We start from the raw sequence: 12,244 nt of genomic DNA, 5'->3' as shown, positions 1-12,244 counted from the left end.
GTGATGTCTTCATTAATTTTCTACAATGTAGAAAATAGTACAAATAAAGAAAAACCCTTGAATGACTAGGTGTGTCCAAACCTGTGACTGGTACTGTATGTCACCAGTAGAATATATACCGTTAATCTGCGTCATTTGTTTACATACATTTCTGTTAATGCATGTAGTAATTACAGTCATTTACCGTTCTCATTCTTGGAGTGGAAACGTTATTTGGAGAGTTCACAACCTGCTACATTTTTGAGAAACAAGCTATGGTTTATTTCATAAGCATCATTTACGAGATTTGTCCATTCTTTCATTGTTCGTTGTTTGGAGTGCTCTATGTGAGCAATAAGCATGAGTCTGGTTTCTCTGTCCTGATAATGTTGAGGGAGCAAGCGCACCTGAACACTCATAGAAGTAAGTACCTGGTCTGCTGCATGGAAATTAAGGAAAGTGTTGTTTTTTCCCCATCCATAGCAAATGTAATATATTAAAGGTATAGATCCTCACAGTACACTAGATAAATCTTTCCAATAATCTCCCATCCTCAATGTGAAAGCACAATGGAAGTTATAGGCCTACTGCTGCATTGGCCTATAGGCTATGAGTTTCATGCGCTCATTTCTTTAGGCGCTAATGGATCACAGTGTATCAATGTGTCCATATGGCAGAGGCTGTTGATTTTGCATTAGTTGACTTAACTTTGATATTTTTTATCATTTTAATTCAGAATTTTATGATTAACTACGTGACAATTATTTTGAGAAACAAAAAACGTTTTGAATTGCATCCATGTTTCAATGGTGGGATTTTGCCTACTTTGAAACAGGGTAAAAGACATGCCTCCATAATATGAAATAAACATTTAGGTTTCAAAAAATGAAGTAAGTTTTCAAAATGCATACTGCCTCCAGCTCACATTGTAAAGTGGTGAGTGATGTGTTGATAGCCTGTTTCCTGCACTTGACTGGTGAATGGGAGGCACGATTCAATTTCCAGTTGAGATCTCAAAATAGTATGTATTTTTAATAGTGCACAAAACTGTTTTTAACATGCAATTGCATTTAGAATTGTTGTGCAATGGGCGCCTCCCTAGTGGCACAGTGGTCTAAGGTGGTCTAAGCTGTGGTCTAAGTCACTGCACCGCAGTGTTAGCTGTGGTCTAAGGCACTGCACCGCAGTGTTAGCTGTGGTCTAAGGCACTGCACCGCAGTGTTAGCTGTGGTCTAAGGCACTGCACCGCAGTGTTAGCTGTGGTCTAAGGCACTGCACCGCAGTGTTAGCTGTGCCTCTAGAGATCCTGGTTCGAGTCCAGGCTCTGTCGCAGCCGGCCGCGACCGGGAGACCCATGGGGCGGTGCACGATTGGCCCAGCGTCATCCAGGTTAGGGGAGGGTTTGGCCGGCAGGGATGTTCTTGTCCCATCGCGCTCAAGCGACTCCTGTGGCAGGCCAGGTGCTTCCTCCGACACATTGGTGCAGCTGGCTTCCGGGTTAAGCGGGCATTGTGTCAAGAAGCAGTGCACCTTGGCTGGATTGTGTTGTGTTTTGGAGGACGCACGGCTCTCGACTTTCGCCTCTCCCAAGTCCGTACGGGAGTTGCAGCGATGGGACAAGACTGACAAGACCAAACTACCAATTGGATAACACGAAATCGGGGAGAAAAAGGGAGAAAAATAAATACAAATAAAACATTTGTTGTGTAATGAATGGGTTTATAAAAACATATTTACTCCGGCAGCAACCAGCTGAGGATCTGGAGGAGAAATCCAGCTCAACATAGTCTCTGTGTGCTGTGATAGTTGTGTTGGATAAATAAGATACATGACTAACGAAAATACACACAGGCAAATTTAATTCTGCTAATTAACCTATAGACTGATAAGCCTGACAGTCAAATGTATTTCCATCAATGGTGTTTTTTTCCCCCAGGTCATTTAACAGCTTTTCATTTGGGGGGGGGCAAAAGCCGGCTAACGGAAACCCTGGAGTGTGCATTTATGTTTGCGTATGCTTTAGGGATGGGATTCGATTACTAATGAGTTGTGTGTGTGTGTGTGTGTGTGTTTGTTTGTTTCTGTGTTTGTTTCTGTGTGTGTGTGTTTGTTTGTTTCTGTGTGTGTGTGTGTGTGTGTGTGTTTCTGTGTTTGTTTCTGTGTGTGTGTTTGTTTCTGTCTGTGTGTGTGTGTTTCTGTCTGTGTGTGTGTTTCTGTGTTTCTGTCTGTGTGTGTTTGTTTCTGTCTCTGTGTGTGTGTGTGTGTGTGTGTGTGTGTTTCTGTCTGTCTGTGTGTGTGTGTGTGTTTCTGTCTGTGTGTGTGTTTCTGTCTGTGTGTGTTTGTTTCTGTCTGTCTGTGTGTGTGTTTATGTCTGTCTGTGTGTGTGTTTGTTTCTGTCTGTCTGTGTGCGTGTTTGTTTCTGTCTGTCTGTGTGTGTGTTTGTTTCTGTCTGTCTGTCTGTGTGTTTGTTTCTGTCTGTCTGTCTGTGTGTTTGTTTCTGTCTGTCTGTCTGTCTGTCTGTCTGTCTGTCTGTCTGTCTGTCTGAGAGAGAGCGAGACTCACTGAGGCAGCTGTGGCCGTAGTGCACCATGAAGTCTGCCCCCAGGGCCCGAGCCGTGAAGTCGTCCACGCAGCAGGCTCCGTACGTCACATCACCCATCACAATGGTGTCTGCCTCTGTGAACCTGGGACAGTCACAAACACACACACACACACACACCATGATGAAAACCACTCCTCTGACCGTACATGAGCACAAACTGAACTGTCCCCGTCATTCAACACACACAGCTCAGTCTATTAGCCCCACTGACCTCCCCCTCTCCCGATGGTTACCATGGCGAGTGATACCCCACCTGGCTCCGAGCATCCTGATAGGGTCAGCAGGCTCAATCCCCAGTCTCAGCATGTTACCATGTACGGGCTGTCTCTGACTAGGATAAATCATTAAGTATATCAATCCCCAGTCTCACCATGCACTGGCTGTCTCTGACTAGGACAAGTCATTAAGTAGATCAATCCCCAGTCTCAGCATGTTACCATGTACGGGCTGTCTCTGACTAGGACAAGTCATTAAGTAGATCAATCCCCAGTCTCACCATGCACTGGCTGTATCTGACTGGGACAAGTCATTAAGTAGATCAATCCCCAGTCTCACCTTGCACTGGCGGTCTCTGACTAGGACAAGTCATTAAGTAGATCAATCCCCAGTCTCACCATGTTACCATGTACTTACTGGCTGCTTCTGAGTGGGACAAGTCAAGTAGAGGGACTAGGAGCAACTCATATGAGTCATACCACTCAGATATTGCTTTTCCATCCCTTTATGATTGACATGCCAAACATTGGTGGTCCCTGAACTAGAGGTCGACCGATTATGATTTTTTTCAATGCCGATACCGATTATTGGAGGACCAAAAAAGCCAATTCCGATTAAATCGGCCAATTTATTTTTTATTTTTTTATTTGTAATAATGACAATTACAACAATACTGAATTAACACTTATTTTAACTTAATATAAAACATCAATAAAATCAATTTAGCATCAAATAATGAAACATGTTCAATTTGGTTTAAATAATGCAAAAAACAAAGTTTTGGAGAAGAAAGTAATATGTGCCATGTAAAATATGTGCCATGTAAAAAAAGCTAACGTTTAAGTTCCTTGCTCAGAACATGAGAACAAATGAAAGTTGGTGGTTCCTTTTAACATGAGACTTCAATATTCCAAGGTAAGAGGTTTTAGGTTGTAGTTATTATAGTATTGATACGACTATTTCTCTCTATACCATTTGTATTTCATATACCTTTGACTATTGGATGTTCTTATAGGCACTATAGTATTGTCAGTGTAACAGTATAGCTTCCGTCCCCCTCCTCGCCCCTACCTGGGCTCGAACCAGGAACACATCGACAACAGCCACACTCGAAGCATCGTTACAAATCGCTCCACAAAAGCGGCGGCCCTTGCAGCGCAAGGGGAATAACTACTCCAAATCTAAAAGCGAGTGACAGTATTAGCGCACACCCAGCTAACTAGCTAGCCATTTCACATCAGTTACACCAGTCATTAGTCATTAGGCTGATAGGCTTGAAGTCATAAACAGCGCTGTGCTTGCGAAGAGCTGCTGGCAAAACGCACAAAAGTGCAGTTTGAATGAATGATTACGGGCCTGCTGCTGCTCAGTCAGACTGCTCTATCAAATCAGACTTAATTATAACATAATAACACACAGAAATACGAGCCTTTGGTCATTAATATGATAGAATACGGAAACTATAATTTCGAAAACAAAACGTTTATTATTTCAGTGAAATACGGAACCGTTCTGTATTTTATCTAACGGGTGGCATCCCTAAGTCTAAATATTCTTGTTACATTGCACAACCTTCAATGTATGTCATAATTTCGTAAAATTCTGGCAAATTAGTTCGCAATGAGCCAGGCAGCCCAAACTGTTGCATATAGCCTGACTCTGCGTGCAATGAACGCAAGAGGAATGACACAATTTCACCTGGTTAATATTGCCTGCTAAACTGGATTAGTAGTTATAACTAGTTATTGTGATTGATTGTTTTTTATAACACAAGTTTAATGCTAGCTAGCAATTTACCTTGGCGTCCACTGCATTTGCGTAACAGGCAGATTACTTGTGCAGTGCAATGGTTAGAGCGTTGGACTAGTTAGCTGTGCGGTTGTAAGATTGGAACCCCTGAGCTGACAAGGTGAAAATCTGTCATTCTGCCCCTGAACAAGGCAGTTAACCCACAGTTCCTAGGCTGTCATTGAAAATAAATACTTTTTTCTTTACATAGTTGAATGTGCTGACAACAAAATCACACAAAAATGATCAATGGAAATCAAATTTATCAACCTATGGAGGTCTGGATTTGGAGTCACACTCAAAATTAAAGTGGAAAACCACACTACAGGCTGATCCAACTTTGATGTAATGTCCTTAAAACAAGTCAAAATGAGGCTCAGTAGTGTGTGTGGCCTCCACGTGCCTGTATGACCTCCCTACAACGCCTGGGCATGCTCCTGATGAGGTGGCGGATGGTCTCCTGAGGGATCTCCTCCCAGACCTGGACTAAAGCATCCGCCAACTCCTGGACAGTCTGTGGTGCAACGTGGCATGGAGCAGGACATGATGTCCCAGATGTGCTCAATTGGATTCAGGTCTGGGGAACGGGCGGGCCAGTCCATAGCATCAATGCCTTCCTCTTGCAGGAACTGCTGACACACTCCAGCCACATGAGGTTTAGCATTGTCTTGCATTAGGAGGAACCCAGGGCCAACCGCACCAGCATATGGGCTCACAAGGGGTCTGAGGATCTCATCTCGGTACCTAATGGCAGTCAGGCTACATCTGTCGAGCACATGGAGGGCTGTGCGGCCCCCCAAAGAAATGCCACCCCACACCATGACTGACCCACCGCCAAACCGGTCATGCTGGAGGATGTTGCAGGCAGCAGAATGTTCTCCACGGCGTCTCCAGACTCTGTCACGTCTGTCACATGTGCTCAGTGTGAACCTGCTTTCATCTGTGAAGAGCACAGGGCGCCAGTGGCGAATTTGCCAATCTTGGTGTTCTCTGGCAAATGCCAAACGTCCTGCACGGTGTTGGGCTGTAAGCACAACCCCCCCACCTGTGGATGTCGGGCCCACATACCACCCTCATGGAGTCTGTTTCTGACCGTTTGAGCAGACACATGCACATTTGTGGCCTGCTGGGGGTCATTTTGCAGGGCTCTGGCAGTGCTCCTCCTGCTCCTCCTTGCACAAAGGCGGAGGTAGCGGTCCTGCTGCTGGGTTGTTGCCCTCCTACGGCCTCCTCTACGTCTCCTGATGTACTGGCCTGTCTCCTGGTAGCGCCTCCATGCTCTGGACACTACGCTGACAGACACAGCAAACCTTCTTGCCACAGCTCGCATTGATGTGCCATCCTGGATGAGCTGCACTACCTGAGCCACTTGTGTGGGTTGTAGACTCCGTCTCATGCTACCACTAGAGTGAAAGCACCACCAGTATTCAAAAGTGACCAAAACATCGGCCGGGAAGCATAGGAACTGAGAAGTGGTCTGTGGTCACCACCTGCAGAACCACTGCTTTATTGGGGGTGTCTTGCTAATTGCCTATAACTTCCACCTGTTGTCTATTCCATTTGCACAACAGCATGTGAAATTTATGTCAATCAGTGTTGCTTCCTAAGTGGACAGTTTGATTTCACAGAAGTGTGATTGACTTGGAGTTACATTGTGTTTTTTAAGTGTTCCCTTTATTTTTTTGAGCAGTGTATATATATATATATATATATATATATATATATATATATATATATATATATATGTGTGTATTTTTTATATATAATCGGAACTTGAAATCAGCCCTAATTAATCGGCCATTCCGATTAATCGGTCAACCTCTCAATCATCATTGAACAACAGAGCAGCAATCAGTCAGTCAGCCTCCATCAACATATGAGATATATTAGAGTGTCAGTATGAATAGAGGCTTAGTGGGGGTAGGGGTAAGTAAGGTCAAATAAGGGGGAGGGGGACGGGGTAATAGGGTACTGGGCCAAGTATGGATTTATAGAACATCTGGATGGAAACTGCAGAGGCAGGGTCAATTACAGAGGATCTGTCCATCTGTGGTCTTAGCATAAACATACATTCAACTTCCCTATCCCCAACTCCACATTATATACAACTACTACAGAAGGTCTGTTCTGTTTTTCTTTTGCTTGAATTTATTAAAAGCAGCAAATTAATTCATTCTGCATCTCATCATCCCTTCCGGGGGATTAAAATGCAAAGTAAAACTCCTAAACACTGAATAAAAGGAGTGAATGCAGAAAACTGGGAAAGAGAGGTGTGAATGGATAAAGTACAGAGTGGGGAAAGAGAGAAGAGATGAGGAGAGGGGGGTGTTGTGGTTTAGGGACTGTGTTTTGACATATTTAGGCTAGCCAGTATAGGTAGTATTAAAAGTGAGAATAAAGGTGAAAACAGGAGACTGCAACAGACAGTGTAGCCTACCCACCAACCCAGTCTGACTAACAACAGCTGGCTGTCTACTGCTGCCCAGTCCGCAAACTATTAGATACTGGACACAGGCTACAGATGCCATGTCCTCCCTCTCTCCCTGTTTTAATTTCTCTCTTTCACTGGTGTTCATTGTACCTTCAACCTTCAGTTTAATACGAGATAGAGTCTGAACTTTGAACTTTCTCATCTCTCTGTTTACACCCATTTCCTTTTCTAATTCCCCCTCTCTTTTTATATTCCTGTCCCTCTCCTCTCTCAGTGCTGGACTACCTTCATCCTCCAGGGGGGTATGGACTCTCTTTATATTTGTTCTCTTCTCCATTCCCCTCTCTCTCTTCCTCTAATGGCTGCTCTGGTGTGAAGGACACTACAGTCCACCTGAGCCTAGTAAAACACAGCCACACGGATGAAGGGAACTCATCCAGTAAATCAATATTGTCCTTCCAAGATATTATTTGCTTATCCTTTCTCTAGTCAAGGTCTTGATTCAGTGTGTGTTGTGTGTGTGTTGTGTGTGTGACAGAGAGAGCTGTGCAATCGAGGGATCATGATAATGGGAGACTATGACACTAAGTGTTAGTAGCGCTCTCTGAACAATAAGCTTCCTTAAATCTCATCACAGCTGTTCTTTAAAGCATACTAATGACATTGTTAGAGCCGCATAAATGTATATCTCCCAGCTAAAAAATATATAGGGCATAGGCTATCCCACAAGACTAATGAAGAGAGATGCCCTGCAGTCTACCCACCACAGCAGCAGTCTACCCACCACAGCAGCAGTCTACCCACCACAGCAGCAGTCTACCCACCACAGCAGCAGTCTACCCACCCCAGTAGCAGTCTACCCACCACAGCATTCACAGCAGCAGTCTACCCACCACAGCAGCAGTCTACCCACCACAGCAGCAGTCTACCCACCACAGCAACAGTCTAACCACCACAGCAACAGTCTACCCACCACAGCAGCAGTCTACCCACCACAGCAGCAGTCTACCCACCACAGCAGCAGTCTACCCACCACAGCAACAGTCTACCCACCACAGCAGCAGTCTACCCACCACAGCAGCAGTCTACCCACCACAGCAACAGTCTACCCACCACAGCAACAGTCTACCCACCACAGCAGCAGTCTACCCACCACAGCAGCAGTCTACCCACCACAGCAACAGTCTACCCACCACAGCAACAGTCTACCCACCACAGCAGCATAGCAGCAGTCTACCCACCACAGCAGCAGTCTACCCACCACAGCAACAGTCTACCCACCAAAGTATTCACAGCAGCAGGCTACCCACCACAGCATTCACAGCAGCAGGCTACCCACCACAGTATTCACAGCAGCAGTCTACCCACCACAGCATTCACAGCAGCAGGCTACCCACCACAGCAACAGTCTACCCACCACAGCAACAGTCTACCCACCACAGCAGCAGTCTACCAGCACAGAATTCACAGCAGCAGTCTACCCACCACAGCAGCAGTCTACCAGCACAGAATTCACAGCAGCAGTCTACCCACCACAGCATTCACAGCAGCAGGCTACCCACCACAGCAACAGTCTACCCACCACAGCAGCAGTCTGCCCACCACAGCAGCAGTCTACCCACCACAATAACAGTCTACCCACCACAATAACAGTCTACCCACCATAGTATCAGTCTACCCACCACAGCAGCAGTCTACCCACCACAGCAGCAGTCTACCCACCACAGTAGCAGTCTACCCACCACAGCAGCAGTCTACCCACCACAGTAGCAGTCTACCCACCACAGCAGCAGTCTACCCACCACAGCAGCAGTCTACCCACCACAGTAGCAGTCTACCCACCACAGCAGCAGTCTACCCACCACAGCAGCAGTCTACCCACCACAATAACAGTCTACCCACCATAGTATCAGTCTACCCACCACAGCAGCAGTCTACCCACCACAGCAGCAGTCTACCCACCACAGTAGCAGTCTACCCACCACAGCAGCAGTCTACCCACCACAGCAGCAGTCTACCCACCACAGTAGCAGTCTACCCACCACAGCAGCAGTCTACCCACCACAGTAGCAGTCTACCCACCACAGCAGCAGTCTACCCACCACAGCAGCAGTCTACCCACCACAGCAGCAGTCTACCCACCACAGCAGCAGTCTACCCACCACAGCAGCAGTCTACCCACCACAGCAGCAGTCTACCCACCACAGTAGCAGTCTACCCACCACAGCAGCAGTCTACCCACCACAGCAGCAGTCTACCCACCACAGTAGCAGTCTACCCACCACAGCAGCAGTCTACCCACCACAGCAACAGTCTACCCACCACAGCAGCAGTCTACCCACCACAGCAGCAGTCTATCCACCACAGCAGCAGTCTACCCACCACAGCAGCAGTCTACCCACCCCAGTAGCAGTCTACCCACCACAGCAGCAGTCTACCCACCCCAGCAGCAGTCTACCCACCACAGCAGCAGTCTACCCACCCCAGTATCAGTCTACCCACCACAGCAGCAGTCTACCCACCACAGCAGCAGTCTACCCACCACAGTAGCAGTCTACCCACCACAGCAGCAGTCTACCCACCACAGTAGCAGTCTACCCACCACAGCAGCAGTCTACCCACCACAGCAGCAGTCTACCCACCACAGTAGCAGTCTACCCACCACAGCAGCAGTCTACCCACCACAGCAGCAGTCTACCCACCACAATAACAGTCTACCCACCATAGTATCAGTCTACCCACCACAGCAGCAGTCTACCCACCACAGCAGCAGTCTACCCACCACAGTAGCAGTCTACCCACCACAGCAGCAGTCTACCCACCACAGCAGCAGTCTACCCAACACAGCAGCAGTCTACCCACCACAGCAACAGTCTACCCACCACAGCAACAGTCTACCCACCACAGCAGCATAGCAGCAGTCTACCCACCACAGCAGCAGTCTACCCACCACAGCAACAGTCTACCCACCAAAGTATTCACAGCAGCAGGCTACCCACCACAGCATTCACAGCAGCAGGCTACCCACCACAGTATTCACAGCAGCAGTCTACCCACCACAGCATTCACAGCAGCAGGCTACCCACCACAGCAACAGTCTACCCACCACAGCAACAGTCTACCCACCACAGCAGCAGTCTACCAGCACAGAATTCACAGCAGCAGTCTACCCACCACAGCAGCAGTCTACCAGCACAGAATTCACAGCAGCAGTCTACCCACCACAGCATTCACAGCAGCAGGCTACCCACCACAGCAACAGTCTACCCACCACAGCAGCAGTCTGCCCACCACAGCAGCAGTCTACCCACCACAATAACAGTCTACCCACCACAATAACAGTCTACCCACCATAGTATCAGTCTACCCACCACAGCAGCAGTCTACCCACCACAGCAGCAGTCTACCCACCACAGTAGTAGTCTACCCACCACAGCAGCAGTCTACCCACCACAGTAGCAGTCTACCCACCACAGCAGCAGTCTACCCACCACAGCAGCAGTCTACCCACCACAGTAGCAGTCTACCCACCACAGCAGCAGTCTACCCACCACAGCAGCAGTCTACCCACCACAATAACAGTCTACCCACCATAGTATCAGTCTACCCACCACAGCAGCAGTCTACCCACCACAGCAGCAGTCTACCCACCACAGTAGCAGTCTACCCACCACAGCAGCAGTCTACCCACCACAGCAGCAGTCTACCCACCACAGTAGCAGTCTACCCACCACAGCAGCAGTCTACCCACCACAGTAGCAGTCTACCCACCACAGCAGCAGTCTACCCACCACAGCAGCAGTCTACCCACCACAGCAGCAGTCTACCCACCACAGTAGCAGTCTACCCACCACAGCAGCAGTCTACCCACCACAGCAGCAGTCTACCCACCACAGCAGCAGTCTACCCACCACAGTAGCAGTCTACCCACCACAGCAGCAGTCTACCCACCACAGCAGCAGTCTACCCACCACAGTAGCAGTCTACCCACCACAGCAGCAGTCTACCCACCACAGCAACAGTCTACCCACCACAGCAGCAGTCTACCCACCACAGCAGCAGTCTATCCACCACAGCAGCAGTCTACCCACCACAGCAGCAGTCTACCCACCCCAGTAGCAGTCTACCCACCACAGCAGCAGTCTACCCACCCCAGCAGCAGTCTACCCACCACAGCAGCAGTCTACCCACCCCAGTATCAGTCTACCCACCACAGCAGCAGTCTACCCACCACAGCAGCAGTCTACCCACCACAGTAGCAGTCTACCCACCACAGCAGCAGTCTACCCACCACAGTAGCAGTCTACCCACCACAGCAGCAGTCTACCCACCACAGCAGCAGTCTACCCACCACAGTAGCAGTCTACCCACCACAGCAGCAGTCTACCCACCACAGCAGCAGTCTACCCACCACAATAACAGTCTACCCACCATAGTATCAGTCTACCCACCACAGCAGCAGTCTACCCACCACAGCAGCAGTCTACCCACCACAGTAGCAGTCTACCCACCACAGCAGCAGTCTACCCACCACAGTAGCAGTCTACCCACCACAGCAGCAGTCTACCCACCACAGCAGCAGTCTACCCACCACAGCAGCAGTCTACCCACCACAGCAGCAGTCTACCCACCACAGCAGCAGTCTACCCACCACAGCAGCAGTCTACCCACCACAGTAGCAGTCTACCCACCACAGCAGCAGTCTACCCACCACAGCAGCAGTCTACCCACCACAGTAGCAGTCTACCCACCACAGCAGCAGTCTACCCACCACAGCAACAGTCTACCCACCACAGCAGCAGTCTACCCACCACAGCAGCAGTCTATCCACCACAGCAGCAGTCTACCCACCACAGCAGCAGTCTATCCACCACAGCAGCAGTCTACCCACCACAGCAGCAGTCTATCCACCACAGCAGCAGTCTATCCACCACAGTAGCAGTCTACCCACCACAGTAGCAGTCTACCCACCACAGCAGCAGTCTACCCACCACAGCAGCAGTCTACCCACCACAGTAGCAGTCTATCCACCACAGCAGCAGTCTACCCACCACAGCAACAGTCTACCCACCACAGCAACAGTCTACCCACCACAGCAACAGTCTACCCACCACAGCAACAGTCTACCCACCACAGCAGCAGTCTACCCACCACAGTAGCAGTCTATCCACCACAGCAGCAGTCTACCCACCACAGCAACAGTCTACCCACCACAGCAACAGTCTACC

At 48.7% G+C, this 12,244-nt stretch overlaps 1 protein-coding gene across 4 annotated transcripts in view; it reads right to left on the bottom strand.

Annotated features, from left to right (window-relative positions):
* dph1 (diphthamide biosynthesis 1) overlaps positions 1-12,244 on the bottom strand; it is a 105,542-nt gene that overhangs the window by 64,469 nt on the left and 28,829 nt on the right. For all 4 annotated transcript variants that reach the window (XM_036961178.2, XM_090218617.1, XM_090218618.1 and 1 more), the window contains exon 4: positions 2,542-2,663. In XM_036961178.2, coding sequence (XP_036817073.1) covers positions 2,542-2,663 — 122 coding nt within the window. The remainder of the gene's footprint in view (positions 1-2,541; positions 2,664-12,244) is intronic.

Source organism: Oncorhynchus mykiss, chromosome 24 (genome assembly GCF_057628025.1).
Source record: "Oncorhynchus mykiss isolate SJ-2025 chromosome 24, ASM5762802v1, whole genome shotgun sequence".
NCBI classification, from domain to species: Eukaryota; Metazoa; Chordata; class Actinopteri; order Salmoniformes; family Salmonidae; genus Oncorhynchus; species Oncorhynchus mykiss.
Note: the sequence above shows the minus strand (reverse complement) of the source record. Positions and strands in the feature narration are given on the sequence as shown.